This window comes from Capra hircus, chromosome 14 (genome assembly GCF_001704415.2).
Source record: "Capra hircus breed San Clemente chromosome 14, ASM170441v1, whole genome shotgun sequence".
In the NCBI taxonomy this organism is placed as follows: Eukaryota; Metazoa; Chordata; class Mammalia; order Artiodactyla; family Bovidae; genus Capra; species Capra hircus.
In genome coordinates, this window is record NC_030821.1 from 61,478,932 (window position 1) to 61,502,845 (window position 23,914).

General features: G+C 42.1%; 1 protein-coding gene across 1 annotated transcript in view; it reads right to left on the minus strand.

Moving 5' to 3' along the window:
- Window positions 1-23,914, minus strand: part of SNTG1 (syntrophin gamma 1) — a 252,627-nt gene that overhangs the window by 130,993 nt on the left and 97,720 nt on the right. The window contains exons 2-3 of the mRNA XM_018058524.1: window positions 14,997-15,049; window positions 6,386-6,520 (exon numbers count right to left, since the gene is read on the minus strand). Of these exons, the coding sequence (XP_017914013.1) occupies window positions 6,386-6,520; window positions 14,997-15,023 (162 nt within the window). The 5' untranslated portion in view covers window positions 15,024-15,049. The remainder of the gene's footprint in view (window positions 1-6,385; window positions 6,521-14,996; window positions 15,050-23,914) is intronic.

The window sequence follows — 23,914 nt, forward strand, 5'->3', positions numbered from 1 at the left end:
AAGAAAGAAACAAGAAAAATCGTGAACTCTTTTTGACAATTCAAGAAAAATAACTAAACCTCAAAAAAAGAATAATAACAAGACAGTAGCTTCTGATTACTAAAAACCTACTATGTGCACATGTGGGTCTATTAACACTCATGATGGTTTATTAAAATACACTGTGACCTTGACTGTCTTTTCCCACTAGTTTTCTGAGTTCTGAATCTATATCTTGCTCACAGTTGTATCCGTAGAATTTAGTATTGGGCCTAAATCAAAGTTAGATAATCATGTGCTAAGTGAATAAAGAGCTTTCCCCCCACATTTTCATTTCAAACACGTAATCATTGCAACAGCCCAGCTGCGTAGGCAGCATTGTCCCAATTAAGAGTGAGAAAATGCAAATGCAAATGAATTGAAGTAACCTGGCCAAGATCCAACTCAGGATGGAAATGAAAGTTTCTCAGATTCTACTGTCTTTTCCATTACACAGCCCTGAGATGAGGTGGAAAAATAAGATGAAAGAAACAAAGATAACTGAAAAATCTGGGTATGCTGTGACAAAGGGAAAGAGTACTTAGAAACACCATTCTCCCCTGAGATGGGGAACAAGGCAGGCACGACCCTCACCACTGTCCTTCAACTTCGTGCTGAAAGTTACAGGTAACACAACGCAGCAGTGATGGGAATGAAAAGTCTGTGGATTAGAGGGGAAAAAAGAAAATTGTCTTTGTTCTCTGTCTATGTAGAAAATGCCAAAGAATCAACAAAAATCCCGTGGAACTAAAAGTAATTACAGCAAAGCCACAGGAGACATAATTAATACACAAAGTTTGACTGCTTTCCTGTATATCAGCCATGAGAACAGAAACTTGAGATTAAAATCACAGTACCATTTATAGCAGCCCGTTAAAAAAGGAATGTGTGTGCTTAGTTGTTCAGTCGTGTCCGACTCTTTGTGACTTCTTGGACTGTGCAGTAGGACTTACAGCCTGCCAGTTTCCTCCATCCATGAGGAATCTCCAGGCAAGAATACAGGAGTGGGTTGCCATGCCCTCCTCCAGGGGATCTTCCCAACCCAGGGATCGAACCCAGGTGTCCTGCATTGCAGGGGATTCTTTACCAGCTGAGCCACCAGGGAAGCCCCAAGAGGGAATACTGTGGTGCAAATCTAACAAGTAAAGGTTTTCCTAGAGATTCAAATGGTAAAGGGTCTGCCTGCAATGCAGGAGACCTGAGTTTGATCCCTGGGTCGGGAAGATTCCCTGGAGAAGGGAATGGCAACCCATTCCAGTATTCTTGCCTAGAGAATCCTATGGACAGAAAAGCCTGGTGGGCTACAGTACATGGGGTCTCAAAGAGTCAGACATAAAGTCACAAAGAGTCAGACACGACTGAACAACTAACCAACAATGACAAAAAGTTTCCTATGTGGAAAACTATAAACTCTGAGGAAAGAAATAAAAAATGAGGAAGGTAAAAAGAAATATTTTATATTTGTAGACCAGAAGACTCAACATTTTCAAGACACTGACTCATCCCACTTGATCTATGGAATCGATAAATCCTAATAAAACTCCAGCAAGCTGCCTGTGGGTGTTGGAAGCTGGCTCTCGGGTTTGTGTGGAGAGGACCCGTAACAGCCACGGGATGCTGAAGCAAAGGACAGAGCCAAAGGATCTGGGATCTCTGTCTCAGACCTGCTGTAAAACTGCAGGAATCAAGACAACACAGTGGCTTTTTTTTTTAAGACTAAACATACAGATCAACGGGATAGAACAGCAAGCCCCAAAGTTCAGGAGAAGGATGATGGTGAGAGTCGTAAAACAACATGAATGTACTTAGTGCTGCTGAACTTTACAGTTGAATGTGCTTAAAATAGTATTTTTATATCATGTGAATTTTACCACAATAAAAAAAATTTAAAAATAGTTCTTAAGAGCTATAATTCATGTACCTTTACACCAGCCACTTGAAAGTGCATTATTTACTGGCTTTTAGTATCGTCTCAGTTAGGTACCCATCATCACAATCAATTTAAGAACACTTGTCTTTTCAAAATGTTGCTGGGACCCATCACTCCTGATCCCCTCATTCTAATCTCAGCATGCTAATCTACACCATATCTCCACGGTGTCCACCTGTTGTGGACATTTCACGTTAATGAAAATACACAGCATGTGGTCCTGTGTGTTTAGCTTCTCACTGTGATGCTTTCGGGTTTGTCCAGATTGTAGCATGTACCAACACTTTGTTTGCTAAGCTGCCCGCTAACCTTCCTCTGTGTAGATACACCACAGTCTATGGTCCATTCCTCCACCTCTGGGGTATTTATATGATTGGGCTACTATGACTCATGCTACTGTGAACATCTGTGGGCACATTTCTGTGTAGACATGTGAGCTCATTTCTCCTGAGTGTCCTCAAAGGAGTGATACTGGGAACTTCCGGCTGTTCCACCCCACGGACATTGCACGTTCTTCCCAGCAGGGTCTGAGAATCTCTGCTTCTCCGCATATTGAGGGCCACTTGCTCTTTTCTGTCTTTTTGATGATAAACATCTTAATGGATATAAAGTGGACCTTGCTGTGGTCTTGACTTCCATTTCCTGGATGGCTGATGGTGTCAAGCATTTCTTTCTCCTTGTTGGCCATTTATAAATCTTCCTTGAAAAAAATCTCTGTTCAAATCCTTTGCTCATTTTTATTGGCCATTTCACTAATGAGTTGTAAGCTTCTGCCAGATTCTTGAAGGTTACTTAGGCATATAGAGAAATTTGGGTTGCTGGTTCTTTCTCTTCAGTAGTTGAAAAATACTGCGCCCCTTCCTTCTGGTTTCCATTGTTTCTGGGGGGAAAATCTACTATCATTTGAATTACTTTTTGCCTATTGCTAAAGAACAATATTGTTTTTGTCTTGCTGCTTTTAAGTTTTTTTCTTTGTCTTTAGTTTTCAGGATTTGACTAAGATCTGTCTTGACACAAGTTTCTTGGGTTTATCCTTTTGAGATCTGTCCTACTTCTTTAATGTATAAGTTTACATCTTTGGCAAAATTGGGGGAGTTTTCAGCCATTATTTCTTCAAGCACTGTTTGAGCTCAGATGTCCTTCTCTTTTTCTGGGACGCTTAGGACTTAAACGATGGATTTTTCATTTTAAGCTCATGGGTCCATTATGTTTTCCAGATCAATTTCTTTCCTAAATTCAGAGAGGGTGATTCTTATTGTTCTGTCTTTAAGCTAACTGATCCTTTCCTCTGTCCTTTCCATTCTGCTGCTGAACCCATCCTCTGAGCTCTTATTTCAGCTGAATTTTCAGTTCTGCATTTTCCATTTGCTTTCTGCTGAGACTTTCTTTTTTTCTCACTTGTGTCAATGCTGTTGTAAGAAGGGTAAAACCATTTCACGACGGCCACCTTCCAGCTCTTGTTATAATTGTAACGTCTCTGACATTTCAAGGTTGGCAGCTGTTGGTTATCTTTTCTTTTTTAAGGTGAGGGTTTCCTTGTTCCTGCTGGTCCAGGCAGGAGTTCCAGCTGCTTCAGCACCCCCACCCCACGAGAGCCTGGCTGGGAGGCACAGGGCTGTCCCATCACTGCCCCTAGAGAGCCATCCATGGAGGTCTCTGTCAAGGTGCTGAAGTAAATCTCAACCTTACACAAGTCTACTGCTCTAGTGGGAAGTGGAGGAAAAACATATTTTTAAACATCAAATTTCTCTACCTGTAGTACAAAACAACTGATGGCATTAAAGGCTGAAAAAAATATATATATATAATGTGTATGTTGTGTGTATGTGAGTGGCTCTTTGATGGGAAAAAAAGAGAAAAAACCTGAGGCTTCACACCCCTTTCACCCCAGATGAGCTGGTAAGAATCCACCCCCGGGAGCTGCCATGTCTCTCTTGATCAAATTTCACAGACAGTGGACCTCACCTCTGAATTCTGCATCCCAGCACATCCCCCATGGAGTGAACACTGACTCTCACCATGAAAGCCGGACATCAGTTTCTCCTGATGTCTCCTTCAGGAAATGATGGTTTCACACATGAGATTACTAACTGCACACTTTCTCCCACAAGGAAAACTAAAGGAAGTCGCCTAGTTTTGTTAATTCTAAGTCCTAATGATGCTCATTAGAACTCTGCTGCTGCTGCTAAGTCGCTTCAGTCATGTCAGACTCTGGGCGACCCCACAGACGGCTACTGAGGTGCTAATTACATTGACGCCACATATCTGATAATTCTGCCATATTTAGAATTTAATCTCCAAGATTTTCTTGTCTGTTACTGGCAACCCCTTTGAAACAGGCGTCTCTGAGATGAATTATGCAGCCATCTCATATTGATTTTAGTCTCACTGGCCTTCTAAAAATATATTGCCAACATTTAAAACCGACCTTGGCTAAATTTGATTTTCTTTCAGGGCAATGTTGAAGGAGATAGTATCACAGGGATGGACATGGCTTCCTCTGGTTGAGGGGGCTGGTCACTCAGGAGATACAGGAACAGAATAGTCCACTTCTGAGCACAAGGAAGGTGACTTTTTCTGTTAACTGAAGCATTCACGTTTCCACCTGACAACTGCTATGTACCATTCTGATGTATGTAATATATGTGTATACATGTACCATTTTGATGTATGTAAAATATGTGTATGTGTGTATATATGTAATGTATATGATATATGTAATATATTTTTCTGCCAAAAAATAAAGGAAAAGAAAGGAAGAAAAAAGGCAATGGGCCATTACTCTTTTATTAACTAAAAGAAAGAAAGGGTGACCCTATGGGAACAGTGTAATCAGCCTTGACAGCCAGACCCATGATTCAAGATGATATAAATGGTTTGTGACAAAGAACAGTTAACAGTCCGCAAACCATCCATTGTCTTTCGTCAGCAGGAGATTATAGATTTAGGACCCAGCGTGACTCCCTGCAGGATGTTGGTGAGAAGTGAGGTGGAAGCTCAAATTCAGCATTATTCACCCCAACAAAACAGTCTGAAATAAGCCTGTGAATCAGCTACACAGTGAGTCTGCCTGCTGAGTCACTACAGACATCAGGGTACCCAGGAGCGGCCTGTGTGACACGTGCTGCAACTCTCCCCTGAGATCACACATGGCAACACTGTTAAGATGATGTCGTTGATGTTATTACGCAAGAAGGATAAACTCTAAAACATCCAGTATTATGATATAAGTATTCTGTCACATTCAATTTAGTTTCACCTATTGGAAAGGGTCCGACAGGCCCACGTGGAATCCCATGTGCTAAGCCCAGGTCACCAGGCACTTGACACTGACCACCCTGCAGTTCCAGCTTCTGCAGGATGGTCACTGGTTTAGCCACTCAGCCTGGAACTCCCCTGTCAGCGCTAGAATGACCCGCTTCCCCCACAGACCTTCTCTTCCCTCAGGAGGATGACCTTCACAGAAACAAGCCTTTCTTTGGGAACAGTTTACTTTTTCTGACCATTTCTCTCTCTGGAAACCTCTTATTTTCTTTAGCTGACAGAACTCCTCCTAATTGCCAGATGAGTACCGCCCAGCCCCATGGATTGTAGCCCATCAGGCTGCTCTGTCCATGGAATTCTCCAGGCAAGAACACTGGCGTGGGTTGTCATTTCCTTCTCCGGGGCATCTTCCCGACCTAGGGATGAAACCTGCATCTTCTGCACTGCAGGTGGATTCTTTACCACTGTGCCACCAGGAAAGGCCTCATGAATCACTGAATAAAGCTCATGAGATCTTTCAATGTACTCAGGTGAAATTTTCTCATTGAACACCCCCCAGCCTGTCTCCAGAGCTGTACTTCAGTGAGGAGGCTGACCAGGGGGCTGTGAGAAAATTAGTGCTGGTCAAAGGCAGGACCAGCAGCAGGTTCCTGTGTCCACTGCTGAGGGCACAGACAGAGCCTGCACAGCACCCAGCGTGACTCTGTGAGGGCCACAGAGTCTTCCACCCACAAGCCCCAGGGAGAATCTTGACATGCGTTCAGGGACCACTACCCAAACACTCCTGCTTCCCAGAGACACCCCTCTCTGAAGGTTCAGTGAGATGTAAGGTGAGTTCAGAGTGGAAACTGTCATGTGATACTTCCACTTAGTCCTTGGGGAGGAGAGCTACAACCCGCTCCCTCATGATCACAAACACAAGTGTCCCTCCAGCCATACACTGGCAACTTGGAGTCAACAAGACCCTGGGCTGGAGACGGGCCCCCATGTATGTCTTTGGACCAGGTATGAATCCATATGCAAGGACGCTGCTTACTACGCTGTAGACAAAAATTACTGGCTCTGAATGTAAGGGAAAAATATTAAGTATTTTCTGTGAATAGATGTTTTTATTCAGGACAAGACAGAAAAAAAAAAAATGAGAAAACTTCAAGAGAGGGAAGAGATACTTACACCGGAATAGAAAGGCTCTCCAGAGACACATGTCACGTCCTGCTCCTGGATCATCAGGATATCCCTAGCCAGGTGCAGCCGCACTTTGAAGGGCTCCTGGTTACCATCCTGCAGCAAACAGATCCCCGTCTTTGTCTTCAGACCAAAAAAGAGCAAAACAGAGAGAGAATTATACTCAGTTCTTAGATTATATTTTTATGGCCTTTTTAGCAAAACATCAGGAAAGCTAGAAAAAAATGTAGTCAGATGAGCCTGAAACAAAACAGGTACAAAGAAAAGTATAACCATTTCACACCAAGCTATTGTTCAGTTGCTAAGTTGTGTCCAACTCTTTACGACCACATGGACTGCAGTACACCAGGCTACCCTGTTCTTCGCCATCTCCCAGAGTTTGCTCAAATTCATGTTCATTGAGTTGGTAATGCCATTCAACCATATCTCCTCTGTCACCTTGTTCTCCTCCTACCCTCAATCTTGACCAGCATCAGGGTCTTTTCCAATGAGTCGGGTCTTTGCATCAGGTGGCCGAAGTATTGGAGCTTCAGCTTCAGCATCAGTCCTTCCAATGAATATTCAGGGTTTATTTCCTTTAGGATTGACTGGTTTGATCTCCTTGCTGCTCAAGGGACTCTCAAGAGTCTTCTTCAGCACCACAGTTGGAAAGCATCAATTCTTCAGTGCTCAGCCTTCTTTATGGTCCAACTTTGACATCCATACATGACTACTGGATAAACCATAGCTTTTACTATACAGACCTTTTTCAGCAAAGTGATGTCTCTGCTTTTAGTAACTGTCCAGGTTTGTCTAGAATTTTCATACCAGGTAGGCCTCATAGAAATCATATCAGAAAATACCCACGAAGATTTGGAAAGGTAGGATTATAGTTTATATGTTATATTTGAAAAATAGTGAACATTTATTTAATATTTACAACCTACATAACTTTTTTGGTAAGGTTTTATTGAAATCCAAGTCACAGTATATATTACAAAATTAAACCCATTAAAGCGTTCAATTCTATGTTTTTAGTGGAGCAATACACAGTTATCGTTATAACCAAGTTCTGACCATTTTCATTACACTGAAAAAACATCGTATCCCCATGCCACCCCACCCACATTGCATGCTCAGTCATTTCAGTCATGTCCGACTCTGTGACACCGTGGACTGTAAACCACCAGGCTTCTCTGTCCAAGGGACTCTCCAGGCAAGAACACTGGAGTGGATGTCCTTCCCCAGGGGATCTTCCCGACCCAGGGATCAAACCTGCGCCTTTTATGTCTCCTGCACTGACAAGTGAGTTCTTTACCACTAGCACTGCCTTGAGCCATTCTTAATTTGGATAAAGGGATAAATACATAGAAATATATTTTTATCCTTAGTAGTTAAGTAGCATGAAATCCCAGGTAAATAATACAGGACTGTCTCTTGGAATATAAATTACGCATGGGTTATTAAGGGTTTGTTTCTTTAAGAGAATGTTCACAATATTGATGAGAATATACTGAGACACCGTGGCTTCTAGAGAGAATTTTCTGTAAACTGTTTTATTCCATGTGGGATACACACCATTATGCCCTTTATTATATGTGGTTAGATTGGTCTGTAATTATTCTGTAAGTATTATAATGTCTTTTAAGGAAAAACAAGCTTTTCCAGGAGTTGTGATGGTCCTAGTCACTCCTCTGAGATCATGCACGGCTAGGCCCCCATAAATTGTATCCATTAATCCCCCCCAGAGCTCAGCTCGAGTGCGTACGTCTAGAAGACAAAAGTATTGATATTTCAGCAAAAGCAAAATTTATTTTCTTTAATACAGAACACAAGTTTTGTACATTTTTCCCAAGGCAAATTCTCTCATGCTTACAATATGATCTTGGCCAGGGGCCGATATCAGACTGCTTGAAATGCTCTAGAGAAGGAGATGACATCAAAGCCCAGGGAATTTAATTGGGTGTGTTTGATGGTTTTTCAGTGGGCAGAACATTCCACACCATTCCCCTAGCAGAATCACGGACTAGCTGGCACTCACAGATAAAGCTCTGCCTCAATTCCAGGAGGAGAGAGGGGCTTTTCCCTGAGACCCCGTAAACACATTATTGTCTCACATCAAAGAGAGATTGAAGATCATCCAGGGAAAGCTTAAGGAACTAAAGCACAGCTCGGAGGTTTCTCTCATCACATTTCTGATGTGGTCACACTTCCATCCACTCAAGCATGTCCCCTAATTACTGGAGAGTCGTCTGGAAAACAGAATGTGGACCTAGAGCCGTGCTGGGCCCCTCAGAGGACAAGAGTGATGGGAGATAAAAAATGAGGCAGCTTCTATTAGAATGTAATATATGTACCATAAATATATATGCCAATAAATTTCTATTTGGAGAAAATGACAAACTGAGAGATAATGAAGCTAACAATAAATTAACATTAAAATATATATTTCCATATAAATGCTATATATATTCTATTATGAAAATACAGCTCATGGACACGAAATTACATTAAAAATTCCACAGATGCATTTGTTTTTCAAATACAATGTAACTAACAGAGTCAGACATGAATTAGATGATAATCTCTGGTCTCAGAATATTCCTACTCATCCGAATATACAAATAAGGTGCAATATGATGTTTCAGCACTTGATACAGGAGAAATGTAGAGGAATTAATTAGCTATTCATGAGTGAAGGCATGTGAGAGAAGGCTTTGTGGACAGAAAGAGGTGGCTTGTCTTGAAAAAAAAAAAAATTGAGACAATAAGTAGAGAAGGCAAAAGTTATCTTATCCAAAAGGGGGAAATTTGAGTAAAAATATAGAAGCATGAGAACGCAGAGTCCATGTGATGGAGAACACAGCTCTGATGTGGAGCCCATGGAGTTTGACAGGAGCTGAACCAGAAGAAGTTTCAGGAGGTGGGGGTGGGGGTAGGGGTGGGAGGCGAAGGTCCCTGTACCATGTGGCGGCAGGTAGGCACTGCACAGTGAAATGGTACGCTTAGAGTAAGGTCTTATAAGCCTATTTCTTAGACCAGAGGAGAAGGCAGATGGGGACTGGGAAAGTGAGAACACAGTTACTCTTGGCAGAAACAAAAGACCTCGGGCAGGAGACGCTGGGGACTGAATGGATGGGTCAGGCCCAGAGCTGCTTCAGTAGCTGCAAGAAGATGGGTACTATCCATTTCGGACACTCTCCTGGCTCAGAGCAGCCTGCTGGATTGGCATCATCACTGTGGGAGGCAGGCACACAGTTCATTCACTATATAGAGCTGACTGTGTGCCCAGATGTATTCGTTTATTCACTCGACTTTGGTCCCCCAGCACAGTGGTTCTGGCAGACGGGACAAAAGCAGAGGCGTGGAGACAGGCAGGAGGTGGGGTTTGAACCTGGGCCTCCGACTCCCTGCCTGGGGTCCTCCAGCAGAGATCTCTGTAAGGATGCCTCCCCATCCTTCTGTACACAATGGCAGGGCTATCAGTGTCTTTCACCAAAGCTCTGGAAATAATTCAGTCTTGAATAGTGATGCTTCCTGGAACAGAGTGATGGCAAGTGGCGGCATCCCCACCCCCACTCGACCTGAGGGATGCCCTTCCTGCCACAGCCGGGCTACGGAGGGAGCAAAGGACACCAGCTGATGTGGGATGGGAGGGCTGGATCCACACGCCCTCCTCCCTGATGCAGTCTTGGGGGCTGAGAATGGGAACCAGCACCTGAGAGTGCTGCCTGTGCAGCGTGAACTAAAACAACCCTGGCTGCAAAGTCTTTATAGATTTGCAGACCCAGGTTGTTCAAGAATAAAAACCCACCCAGATAATGACCAGTCCCACATTTTAGCATAAACTTAGGACCTGCACCCATCTTCTTTTTCTTGATTAACTTAAGAGTTGCTTGTCTTCTACCTTTTTAAGCTGTGGTTGCGTCACACGTGCATGAGGACATGCACGTGCTGCATATAACCTACAAGCACAGTATGTGATCATAAAATCTGAAAAATGATGTCTTCAAAGGCTGTTTTCTTATCCCTGATGGACGATCCTACCTTGCACTGGATTTTGCAAACCCCACACTGAAGTCTGTTTCCTTAGAGGAATACTAAAGAGCAATGCCTCTTTGTTACTCAAAAGGCAATGCTTTTAAGCATCTAGTCATTGATTTCTTATCTGTGAATCAATGAAGTGTGTTCATGAATTTACATTGATTTACTCTTTGTTCTAAAAACATACCTCACATGTAAACTTATTAAGAATCTGTGCTTAGCATAAATCAAGTACTTCTGGAAATTCAAAAAGTAGACTGTCACTGACTTCCTTTGTGAAAGAGAAAACCTGTTTAGTTTAGGGTTCTAGGCCCTGAAAGAACACAAATTGTGTTTTCACTGAACTTTAATATCTATGTTCTTTTCGCCCTGAAAGGTAGTATTTGCAAGATGACAGAAGAAACTGCACAAAGCCAGGTGAAGACCACCACATGCGTGGCCAGTAGTCTTTCAGGAGTCCTCCTATTTCTCTGCGTTGGTTGCTAAGTGTAAGTTACCTGTTCCTTAAGCCTGCAGCTGTGAGTGATACGTGACCCCTTATGTGGCTCCATCTGTGGTAGCAGAACTGATGGTACTAAGCATCATCCACACAAGACGCTTCTAGCCTCATTTCATGCCCTCCCTTCCCTGCTGCAGTGTGTCTGACCAGCCTCCTCCTCTGCTAACTTCCAGCTACTTTTAAGCTCTTATACAAGAAGTGCAGCTCCTTGAAGCCTTCAGAGGCCCTTCCATCCAAAGGCCTTTGTTGACTATGAGGGCTACTCCATTTCTTCTAAGGGATTCTTGCCCACAGTAGGAGATATAATGGTCATCTCAGTTAAATTCACCCATTTTGGTCCATTGTAGTTCACTGATTCCTAAAATATCGATGTGCACTCTTGCCATCTCCTGTTTGACCACTTCCAATTTACTTTGACTCATGGACCTAACACTCCAGGTTCCTATGCAATATTGTTCTTTACAGCATTGGACTTTACTTCCATGACCAGTCACATCCACAACTGGGTATTGTTTTCGCTTTGACTCCATCTCTTCATTCTCTTTGGAGTTATTTCTCCACTTATCTCTAGTAGCATATTTGGCACCTACCAAGCAGGCGAGTTCATCTTTCAATGTCATACCTTTTTGCTTTTTCATACTGTTCATGGAGTTCTCAAGGCAAAAATATTGAGGTTGTTTGCCATTCCCTTCTCCAGTGGACCACGTTTTGTCAGAAATCTGCACTATGACCCCTGCATCTTGGGTGGCCCTACACGGCATGGCTCATAGTTTCACTGAGATAGACAAGGCTGTGATCCAATCCAAAGGCAAGTCCTTACTTCTTGGAACTCAGGGCCTCCGTCAGGTAAGAACATTCACCTAAGAGTCAGTCAGTATTTAGGCGTCACATGCCTAAATGATATCATAACATTTAGCTCCATCACATCACTTGACTTCACTGTATATACTATTATCTCTAGAAAATCTTAGCAAGTTAGTACTCTTTTCATTTTTAAGGATTATTAATCTATAAGACCTAGTACAATCTTTTACTCATAGAGTTTCTTTCAATATTTATTGATTGAATCAGTCACAGATTATATTTTATTATATGAGAGACTAATCAAATTATAAGTGGTCAGGAATTATTAAATTAGTAAGTGTATGTTATAAAGGAACATGTCTTTTCACATCAGCACCTATGGTATCTTAAGGAGGACGGATGTGAAAGTGAACTGTGAGGAGAGCTTGGACTGGAAGTGGAATGCGGACCCACTGCTGCGCATTTTGATGACTCTTAAGGCAAAGAAGCAGTAATCACACCTGGCTGTACATACACTGCTTCTTCTGCATTGTGGGTTTTGCATTTGTCCTCATTGTATTCTCTCTTAATTTTTGCTTCTTTTCAGATTATTGAATGCCAATTCCTTACAAATAATTCCAACATTTTCTTCTTAAGAGAAGAATTTTTTAAACAATAAATAAATAACCCTCCTTTTCAAAAACATTCTGTATTAGATATCTACGTGAAACTTATCTAGCCATATTTCTATTTCTTCACAAAGAAGAGATATCATGGCATTTGTAGGGTAATATTCTAAGTAGATCTCTCTGTGGACATGAATATCAAAATTTCATTGTTAGTAGTTTATTCACAGTCAAGAGAAAATAAGTTTAGTTTAATATATCTTTGATATAATTTTCAGCGATGTAGGACTTTATAAAGAGGCCGAAACAGACTTCCCAAGTGGCACATTATGGTTTCGCTTTTGCCGAATTCCTTAAGTGGAACTCAGCGCTTCATGTTGCTGTTCAGTCACTCAGTCATGTCTGACTCTTTGCGACCCTATGAACAGCAGCATGCCAGGCTTCCGGTTCTTCACTATGTCCCGGAGTTTGCTCAAGTTCATGTCCATTAAGTCAGTGATGCTATCTAACAATCTCATTCTCTGCTGCCCTCTTCTCTTTTTGCCTTCAATCTTTCCCAGCATCAGGGTCTTTAGCTGCATTTTTCAGCATTTCATAAAATCTCTCAATCTGCTTCTCTGCAGAGTGACAGATAGGCTAGAGTGTCTTTACATGCCAGTCCATGGCAATGTTCTAAGACCAAATTTCTGGCAAGCTCTAATTTTGGCCCATCTTCGAGGTAATTTGCTCATCCTCAGAGCATCATATCGTCCTGTAACCCTTCCAGTCCAGCCAGCAGGTGGGAGACACATGGGAACTGCTTTGACAGCTCTAAGAAGCTGCTCCACTCTGGGGGCGCTGGAATGGTGGCACCCTCAAGGGATCAGTGCCAAAGGGCAAGAATGTCGATTATAGAAGCAAGGGTGAGAGAAACCTCAAAGGTATCACTGGTGTAACATACAGCCAAAACCTAAGGGAATTTGATATCTGCTTCATATCAGTGAATCAAAACCTTTTGTGTAAGAAACCATCTAGGAATCAATATTCTGTCATCTCAAGTCCAGGTGAACTGTGGGCTAGAAACACTGCCCACTGCCCAGTCTCTACCACGGAGTCTCCGAGGTGTTTCATGGCTGTCTCATTCATGCAACACATGTTCAGACTGCTGAGGGCTTCACTGCCCAGAACTAAAATAACACTTCAATGGAAATGGCAGGCTTACTACACTCATTCAAAATTAAGAATACCTTGTTGTTCAGTTAGTTGCTAAGTCAGATCCTACTCTTTGTGACTCCATGGACTATAGTCCGCCAGGCTCCTCTGTCCATGGGCATTCTCCAGGCAAGAATACTGGAGTGGGTTGCCATGCCCTCCTCTAGGGGATCTTCCCAACTCAGAGATCAAACCTGAGTCTCCTGTGTGGCAGGTGGATTTTTTTTTTTTTTTTACCACTGAGCCACCTGGAAAACCCATGGTGTATGATACCATGTACATATTTACAACTGGAAATGACACAGGATTAAAATTTATGCATCTAAGTTTAAGCTTCTAGAATAATAATTTACCTTTTTTTAATGTATGAAAAAAAGCACAGGAAAAAAAAAGCATGGGACACATGTGCACCATGTTGATGTATGGCAAAAAAATACCACAATATTGTAAAATAATTATCTTCCAATTAAAATAAATAATTAATTTAAAAATAAAAAATAATTTACCTTTATAAAAAGTATGAACTGAAAGGTGTTCTCTTTGCTTATTTATACCTAAGCAAATATGACATATTTTAACACATGAATATTTGCCTTTTGCCCAAAGAGTGCAAAGACAATGCCTTGCATGTCACATGAAAAGATAATCTTTCTTCCTAAAATAGAGTCATTGCCTTCTCTGAGGGCCTGAGTTCACGCACTGTTGACTGCACATTTGAGTGGCCTTTAACACCCTTGACAGAGCAATGCATCACTTTAGCTCACACAGAACATGATGGCAGCTCCACAGAGTCAGAATCACCAATATTAATAGTTAAACAACACTGAAACAGTGAAAGAATAGTGGAATCATAAAATCGGAGGATTTTAGTGCTAAAAGGGACCTTGCTGCTGCTACTGCTGCTAAGTCGCTTCAGTCATGTCCGACTCTGTGCGACTCCATAGACGGCAGCCCACCAGGCTCCCCCGTCCTTGGGATTCTCCAGGCAAGAACACTGGAGTGGGTTGTCAATTCCTTCTCCAATGCATGAAAGTGAAAAGTGAAAGTGAAGTCGCTCAGTCATGTCCGACCCTTAGCGACCCCATAGATGGCAGCCTACCAGGCTCCTCTGCCCATGGAATTTTCCAGGCAATAGTACTGGATTGGGGTGCCAAAAAGGGACCTTAGACATCTTCTAATTTATAACCATTTGTGTGAAAAGAATTAGTTTCAAGGCTTCCACTACCTGCAGCCGTCAGCGCACAGTTTAGGGAGAAGGACAACTTGACCCAAGGAAACATGCTTCCTTCTTGCAGGAAGAAGCCCAAGGCTTCACAGACCCTCCGTGCCTTCGAGTCTCACTGAGACAGGTTGTGCTCTGGACCAGATGAGGGCCCTCACCCACCCCTCTGCTGCATGCCAGGCTCCACAGACATGAACGAGGGCCAGTGCCCACCCCCAGCCCTCTAATCAAAAAGCAGAAAGGTGTGGGACCTACCTCCTCACAGGCGGTCCGGAAATCCATGTGCTACGGCACCCACAGGATGTCGTCTGAAAAGACAGAGAGAGGCCGTCAAGCACAGCGCCGAGTGTCAGAGGAGACTGCAAACCAGTATGAGAGAGGAGGCACTGGGTCCTGTGGGGAACCTGTGTCCACAGCCCCTGTGAGGACAGAAGGATGAGACAGGAGGAGGTGATGGACCGTCTCCCTTGGCTTCTGTGAAGTGTGAACCCCTTGCCACGGTGGGGCGAGGATGTACACGTCCAGGTCCCTCTCCCTCCGCTCAGCACCTGATGGGATCCAGGGCAGCTTGAGCCCCTCTCTCTAGGGGGCTCATCCCCACCATCCACTCTGAACCATACTTTGCAACTGGGGAAGTGAAGTGAAGTGAAAGTCTCTTAGTCATGTCTGACTCTTTGTGACTCCATGGACTATACAGGCCATGGAATTCTCCAGGCCAGAATACTAGAATGGGTAGCCTTTCTCTTCTCCAGGGGATCTTCCCAACCCAGGAATAGAACCCAGGTCTCCCACACTGCAGGCAGATTCTTTACCAGCTGAGCCACAGAGAAGTCCAAAACTACTGGAGTGGGTAGCCTATCCATTCTCCAGTGGATCTTCCTGACCCAGGAGTTTAACCAGGGTCTTCTGGGGAGGAAACTTCAACAGGAATAAATACAAGTTGTCTATCATGTGGTTATCTCTTGATGAAGAAGGTTGACAAGTCTTTCTCTTTTCAATTAAAAAGCTACATGCATGAAAAATTGTCTCTGTAACTTAACATTTGCTTCACAAACAGTGTGAAGTAAGAAAGCAAGCTATTTATCAGAGAAATAACAAGATAAATTGATGTATGAAATATCCAATACAAATTTCTCTAGTGACTGTAATATCTAAATGATAAGCATAGACTTAAATGCTCAGAAATCCTGTCATGTTTCATTTTAAATACTTTAGAGAGTTTTCCTTTAAGTATATGATAAACTTCAAGAGCCATCATAGAAAATTGACACCCTGTCACTATAAAAAATGTGGAGTTAAAATATAATCTTTTAGGTAAATGAGACTTCACAGTAAAATACATGGTGCGTTCCAAAACAGAAGACTTGATACAATTCAAAGTACTGCTCCTCTCCACCTTTGGAACAATAAATTCTCTAGTCCTCTTTGTCATTTTCTGTTGTATGAGGTTGATGAGTGCTTCATAAGTCTGTGTGAGTGGAATAGAGTACATTGCCACTGGATTATCACTGCTGCCTTTGAAAGAAAAGAGATGGAGCATTTTCAGTAGAATTGAACATGCCACATAATATATTATTTTCGTAAATATAAGTCTTATGGACTGTGAGCCTAGTTTGGTTTGACTGGAAAGCATAAAGAGGTTGATATTAGTAAAGATAGGTAAGAATAAATTTTTAGCAAATAAAAGGGCAATTTGATGAAATTATAAATGATGACATGAATTACGTATTTTGTCCATGAAAATTTTGTCATTAATTTATTTTTCAAAATTGCTCTAGAAGATTGTATTTGAAAGAGCTGCAAATATTTACTTATTGCCATTTCTTATCTTTAAAAGTAGGAACATTTTAGTATTTATTGATTACATAAAAACACAGTGTCTCCAGAATCAATTTCCTGCTTCTAAATGCAGCCAGAGAAATAGGCATAAGGGCATTTAACCACTATCTAAACTTAAACTCATAGTTCAGCAGGGAGTATATCTGTGTCTTCTTAACACTTTCTCAACCATTTTAACACATCTTCCTTTTCCCCTTAATTTTCCATTAGCCCTAATGAAAATATTTGGTAATAATATCAAGTATTTTTTTAAGAAAAAGAATTTATTCAAAACAATTTATACTAGTTAACATAAATCTGATATTGTTGTTTTTTGGTTACTAAGTTGTGTCCAATTCTATGTGACTCCACGGACTGCAGCACATCTGTCCTTCATCATTTCCCAGAGTTTGCTCAAATTCATGTTCATTGGGTCAGTGATGCCATCCAACCATCTCATCCTCTGTTGCCCCCTTCTCCTGCCTTCAATCTTTCCCAGCATCAGGGTTTTTTGCAATGAGTTGGCTCTTTGCATCAGGTGGCCCAAGTATTGGAGCTTCAACTTCAGCATCAGTGGCATAAATTCCATAGCTATCATAAAACCATTTTCAGTGATTATAAACGTAAAAACCAGAGTAAAAATCATACTAATTTATGTGTTTAAAAATTTCTGAGAACTTTTTCTGTATAAACTGCTATGTTAGAATGGTTTTAGTTTTACAGAGATATTGTAGAAATAGCTCAGAGGCTTCCTGAACACCCTTGTGTCAGCACGATTATAGACGCCTGCATTAGTATGGCACATGGCACGTGACTGTTACGAGTAATGAACCAATGCTGTTGCATTATTGTTAATCAGCCCCTACTTCTTTCAGATGTTCTTGGTTTCCCCCTTGTTCTCTACAGTTTCCAGTATCCCATCCCAGATGACACACGAGGTTTAATCACCCTGTCTCCTTATACTCCCGCTGCCTGTGACCATTTCTCAGACTTTGCTTTCTTTAATGACTTGAGCAGTCTTGAGGATTACTGATCATTTGTAGAATGTTATTGCATCAGGATTACTCTGACGTTTGTCTCATGATGGTGGTGGGGTCATGGGTTTTGGAGAGGACACCCAGAGATAAATGCCACTTGACCACCTCGCATCAGAGAATCACTCCGTCCACACGTCCACATGCTGCTGAGGCTGACTGTGGGTCTGGATGACAGATGTTGGTCAGATCTCCCTGTTGTCAGTTCCTCTGTTTTTTTTTCCTTTCACAATGTATTTATTTCTGAATACATCAGATCATCACAGTGTACATTTTAAGTATCTTATATTTTTATTTGTTAACTGTACCTCAAGAAAGTCAGACAAAGGTAAATATTACTGATTTATCTTTTTTTTTTTGTCCTGTGTTCCACACTGCACTCTGGAGCCCAGTCACTCTCAACAGCACAGGTTGTCCTGAGAGCAGAGAACCCACATGAATCACTTGGAATTGCTCTGCACAGCGGGTGTATCTATTCTCCCCATCTATTCATTTATCATTTACTCAGGCCCTCTAAGCTGACAGAACAGGGAACACGTGTGCATACGATAACCCAGGTTACAGCACAGGTGTTTATAAAGGTTTCCATGCGCAACCATCTGTATCTTTGTTGAATCACATATGAGCTCTCAATGATGTTCCTGCCTCTAAGGCATGAACACAGGAACCATCCTAATCTCTTCCCTTGTTTTCCTATAGATCCCCACTCGCCAGGGGCCCACCATTCACCTGCCTGCTTGTACAGGAACAGTCACACAGGAGCTGTTAACACATATCTCTGTGGGGACCAACTTCATCACCTAGAGTACAGTTTATTTTGCCTTTAATATTACAAGCTATGCCTATTTTCAAAATGACTAGTGTCAACGCCTTTTCCTCTCCCCTATTTCAGTGAGCTTTTTTCAGACATTGCATTATTAGTATGTCTTATAAGGAAAAAAGTAAAGCCTTTGTTTAAATTAATTTCTTAAAATATGATTCTTAAAAAACCTCATCATTTAAAATATGGATGAGAAAAGCAAGACATAAGAAGCCTGGGTGGATAACAATAAAATTAACTTTGATGTTTATAGAATCACAGTGTGTAAATGTGACCGCCCCCTCTTCCCCCCCATTCTTGATCAAGTTGGAATCCCGTAACCAGTTCAGAGATAAGCTACACAACATGGGAAAGTCCTGGCCTCAGAAAACCTGTTTTTACCATTATTACAGGTATGACCCAAGGAACAGTGCCAGTCTGTCATCCCAGGCCATGAGTAGTGGGAGAGGAGTGAACATTCCCAAGTGCCCCCAGAGTGCCGCCTATATGCCCCAGGTCTCAGACCTGGCCTCTGCTCAAAGGGCTGGCCTTCTGCAATTAAATCTAACACTCCAGGGTTAGCTGAAATGACTCTTATTAATTATGCTGACAACAGCACCACTTCCTGTTGATTAAACCTCATCTTTATAACCAAACCAGGGGGGCAGATGCATGCTGCTGCCTATAGAAATACTACTTCTCTCAGAATGATTTATTTGTCACAAGGTTGACAAGATGAAGACAAGGCCCTTCCCCACTTGCATACACGTGGGGACATGCTCAGGTGGAGACCTGAACAGGTGGTTACATAAGACTGAACGGAAAGCATCGGTGCAAACACATTTGGATTTAAATTATTTAAATAATTTCCAGAATGTTTCAGTCAGTGCATATAAAAAAAGTCTCTGTAACACTCTGCTTACCATGACAGTTCAGTTTACTGAATGGAAAAATGTTACTATTTATAGAACTTGCCCGAGGCTAAATAATAAAATATGCAAAATTTATTTGCCATCTTTCTGTGTACCCCAAACTCAAGCCCAGCACATGCTCTCTGTACACACTTTCATATCTTCTTCACATGGTGATGCTTTGATCAATTGGAAATTAACTCCCTCTCCTCCTGGTTAAAACAATGAGTAAAAATGACACTTGCATTCACTTAGGTTTGATTTTTAGAGAACCTTTAGATCATTCAGGGGTGCGCATCTTTGGGGCGACTCTGTATGTGCATTACTCTCCTTTCTATATTGATTAGGAGTGTGCATGGTTATTTAAAAATGCCACAAACCAGTGGCTTGACCAGGAGGGCAGATGGTTTCTTCTCCTGTGAGGACTGAGCCGAGTAGCTGAGAGGTGGCCTCACAATGTCTGGAGCCCACACTGCCACCCACAGCAACTCACGGCCAGAGGTTTAGATATAGAGCAGAGAATATTTGATCACCATCTGGAGAAGGACATGGCAACCCACTCCCATATTTTCACCTGGAGAAGCCCATGGGCAGAGGAGATTTGGGAGCTTCAGTCCATGGGGTCGCAAAGTCAGATACAACGGAGAGACTGAACAACAACAACAACTATTATTAACCCAGGTGAGTTCTTTCTCCTTCCTTGGCTTAAACTTTTACTGAAGCAGAGTGTTAACTTTCCATGAAATAGAAGACACATGTCACATTCATAGCTGGAAAGACAAAGTATAAACATAGTATTTGACAGGAAATATTTACTTTGTAGTAAAGATCTAGGTTTGAATTCAGGCCACTCACTTGCTGTCTATGAGTGAGTAACCCTCTGATTGTTCAAGTTCTCTAAGCTTCATTCAGTTCAGTTCAGTTCAGTTGCTCAGTCGTGTCCGACTCTTTGCCACTGCATGAATTGCAGCACTCCAAGCCTCCCTGTCCATCACCAACTCCCGGAGTTCACTCAGACTCACATCCATCGAGTCAGTGATGCCATCCAGCTATCTCATCCTCTGTCGTCCCCTTCTCCTAGCTAGCATCAGAGTCTTTTCCAATGAGTCAACTTTTCGCATGAGGTGGCCAAAGTTCTGGAGTTTCAGCTTCAGCATCATTCCCTCCAAAGAAATCCCAGGGCTGATCTCAGAATGGACTGGTTGGATCTCCTTGCAGTCCAAGGGACTCTCAAGAGTCTTCTCCAACACCATAGTTCAAAAGCATCAATTCTTCGGTGCTCAGCTTTCTTCACAGTCCAACTCTCACATCCATACATGACCACTGGAAAAACCATAGCCTTGACTAGATGGACTTTTGTTGGCAAAGTAATGTCTTTGTTTTTTAATATGCTATCTAGGTTGGTCATAACTTTTCCTTCCAAAGAGTAAGCGCCTTTTAATTTCATGGCTGCAATCACCATCTGCAGTAATTTTTGAGCCCTAAAAAATAAAGTCTGACACTGTTTCCACTCTTTCCCCATCTATTTCCCATGAAGTGATGGGACCAGATGCCATGACCTTTGTTTTCTGAATGTTGAGCTTTAAGCCAACTTTTCCACTCTCCTCTTTCACTTTTATCAAGAGGCTTTTGAGTTCCTGTTCACTTTCTGCCATAAGGGTGGTGTCATCTGCATATCTGAGGTTATTGATATTTCTCCCGGCAATCTTATTTGTTCCACTTTAATCTTAGTTTGATGATCTCCATACCTCCAGTGACTGGGGAGTTTAGAGCATGAAAGAGGTGATTAGGGCCCCGCCACCCAACACACAGCAGCCACCTAACAGTGCTGATGAGAATGAACTATGCATGCCTTGTGTGCATGCGTGCCGCTGTCTTCAGGTCACTTAGTCGTGTCCGACTCTTTGCGACCCCATGGACTGTGGCCCACCAGGCTCCTTGTCCTTGGGATTGTCCAGGCAAGAATACTGGAGTGGGTTGCCATGCCTCCTCCAGGGGATCTTATGGATCCATGAATTGAACCCACATCTCTCATACATCCTGCATTGGTAGGCAGGTTCTTTACCACTAGCACCATTTGGGAAGTCTGACCTATGTCTTACATGGTAATGAAAGCAAATAAGAATGTGTCCCACTTCTGCTTAGATTAGGTCCAAATGAACTAAACAGGAATGTATCAGCATGCACTGAGCAACTTGAAGAGGCCCATGGAATACAGCTCCGCATAGTCTTAGCTCTGGTATCCCACTCTCCCCTCAGAAAGCAAAGCCTGGCTCACAAGCCAGTAGGCTGGGCGACTCCATAATGATGGCAGAAGAGGAGCTTGTACCATCTTTCCCTGGAAGAACACCTAGTCTGACAACCACCTGGGAATGAGCACCCCTTTTGGAAATCTGGGAGTCCAGTGGAGAAATTTCCAGCAGCTCGCTGGAGGGAAAAGAATCCAAGTGTGGACACACTGGGGAGGGTCAGAGGCAGAGTTTCCCTTCACCAGATCACCCCCTGCTCCTGCCCCGAGAGAGGTGCTTTCAAGACACCTCAAAGGTCTACAGAAAAAATATAATGAGACTGATGTGGACTTTTCTCCAAGAGAAAAAAAGAAAGAAAAAAGTGATCTGCCAGATGTTGATAGCTGGATTACCAAGTGGATGCTAAGCAATGCAAGTGTTTGGGATTATATATATGTAATTATATGTGTATATGGATAAATATATGCATATACACATATATGTGTATATATATGTAATTATATATTATATATGTAATTATATGTGTATATGGATAAATATATGTATATGTGTGTATAAGGATAAGTCACTGCCGAGTTTGCAGCCCTATTTAGTGTGATGGGGGATCCCTGAAAGATCTGAGTAACGATGATCTATCTTATCTGTGTAAGGGTGTTGAGCATTCTGTGTGAATAGTAAACTCTAGTCAGTAATTGCTGTTGATTATCATATTCATTGAGACTTAGAATTATTGTTATTTCATCCTAACATCTCTTCTACACAAAAACTTAAGTTTCTAGGAAAATTGTCTGGCTTTATTTTTTTTGATGACCATTCAGTGATGACCATTCAGTGAATTAAATGAGCACAAATGTAGTCAGAAAAATACATAACAAATTCATGTAGAAAGAGAAAGAAAAGCGTCATAGTGGAAGAAGCAGAAGTAAAACAACGAAAGACCAGAGGTTAAAAATCAGACCAAAGATTGAAAGAAGTCAATAGAAAGAAGAGAAAAACTAGAAAAATACTTCAAGATAATATTTTTAATCTTGAATCCTGAAACTTTCTACCTTAAATTTTACTCCCCTGATGCTGAAAGATATTTTTTAAAGTGTTTAGGAGAAGTTGACAGACCACTCTGTGCTTTTTTTCACACATTTACTTTAAAACACATTTGTTTTCATATTTCATTTAGACATTTGTGTCGTATTTTAGATAGATTCACAAAATCACTCTGAGATTGGGTAGCACTGCAGCTATCATGGATACAAAGATTAGCTCAAAGCAAACTTTCTTGAAAAACATCACATTGAGGACAACAAGGAAAACAGAGATGCAAAAACTGGAGAAAAGCCAGGGTTTCATGTGCGAAAACAGGCAAGCTGGGGACCACTGAAACAGCGGCAGCTCACATCACGCAGACCCAGAAAGTAAGATTCACAGAGCAGCATAACACCCAGGCCTGTCCACGTGTCAGCCACGGGCTAAAGTTTAGAGTAGTTAAGTCAGATACCCGGAGCCCCCAGCCAGCAGGGCTGACCCCATGAACCAAGGCAGGGAACTCAGATGAAGGCAGAGCAGGAAACAGCATGAGAGGCATGTCTGTCTGGGGAAACCTTGATGTTCATACACCAGGGAGAGAGCCAGCGATGGTTTCAGTTATGACAGCAGAAGCAAAAGGGAAACATTTCTGCAACAAGAAGGCAGAAATGGTCGTGATTATGACTTGGCAGCGCCATGCTGGGATATGTCTATCAATGGTACCCAAAGCTCCTAAACCCTGAGAGGCAGAAGAGGGTCCACCTGTGTGCAAATTCACATGCAATAATAGGAACTAAACCGTCTGGCAGGGAAAAGTTCTACTGTCACACTTGAGGGTTTGAACTTGAATAGATTAACCAAGGCTTAAAAAAACAGTACTGCATTTGCATAGAAGATGTTAATTTTTCTAATTTATAGACTGAATTCCAAATCTGTGAAACATAACAGGCATTAACTCAACACTGCTGGTATAAACCACCCTTTCCATCCTCCAGTGGCAATGCTGGTAATTTAGAGTGATTTCAGTTTTCCACAGAATCATCCACAGAAACACTGCTGGCATTTCAGCGGTCCCCAACCTGCTTGTTTTGCATGCTATCACACCTAAAACCCTGGCTTATCTCTAGTTGCAACGTGGAGAGATTTCTTAAAAGAAAGAAGTTAGGAAAGTTGAATGTAGTATTGTTGACTCGATGTTTCCCAGGGCCTAAGTGATTGCAAAGCTCATCAGAAATCCTAAAATGTGAACTGGGGTCCGAACCGCCCATCTGGCTTTATTCTATTCTCTCTCTCTCTGTGCCCAACACAGACATGGACCTGGTTCCCTGCTCCTATCTTTCAG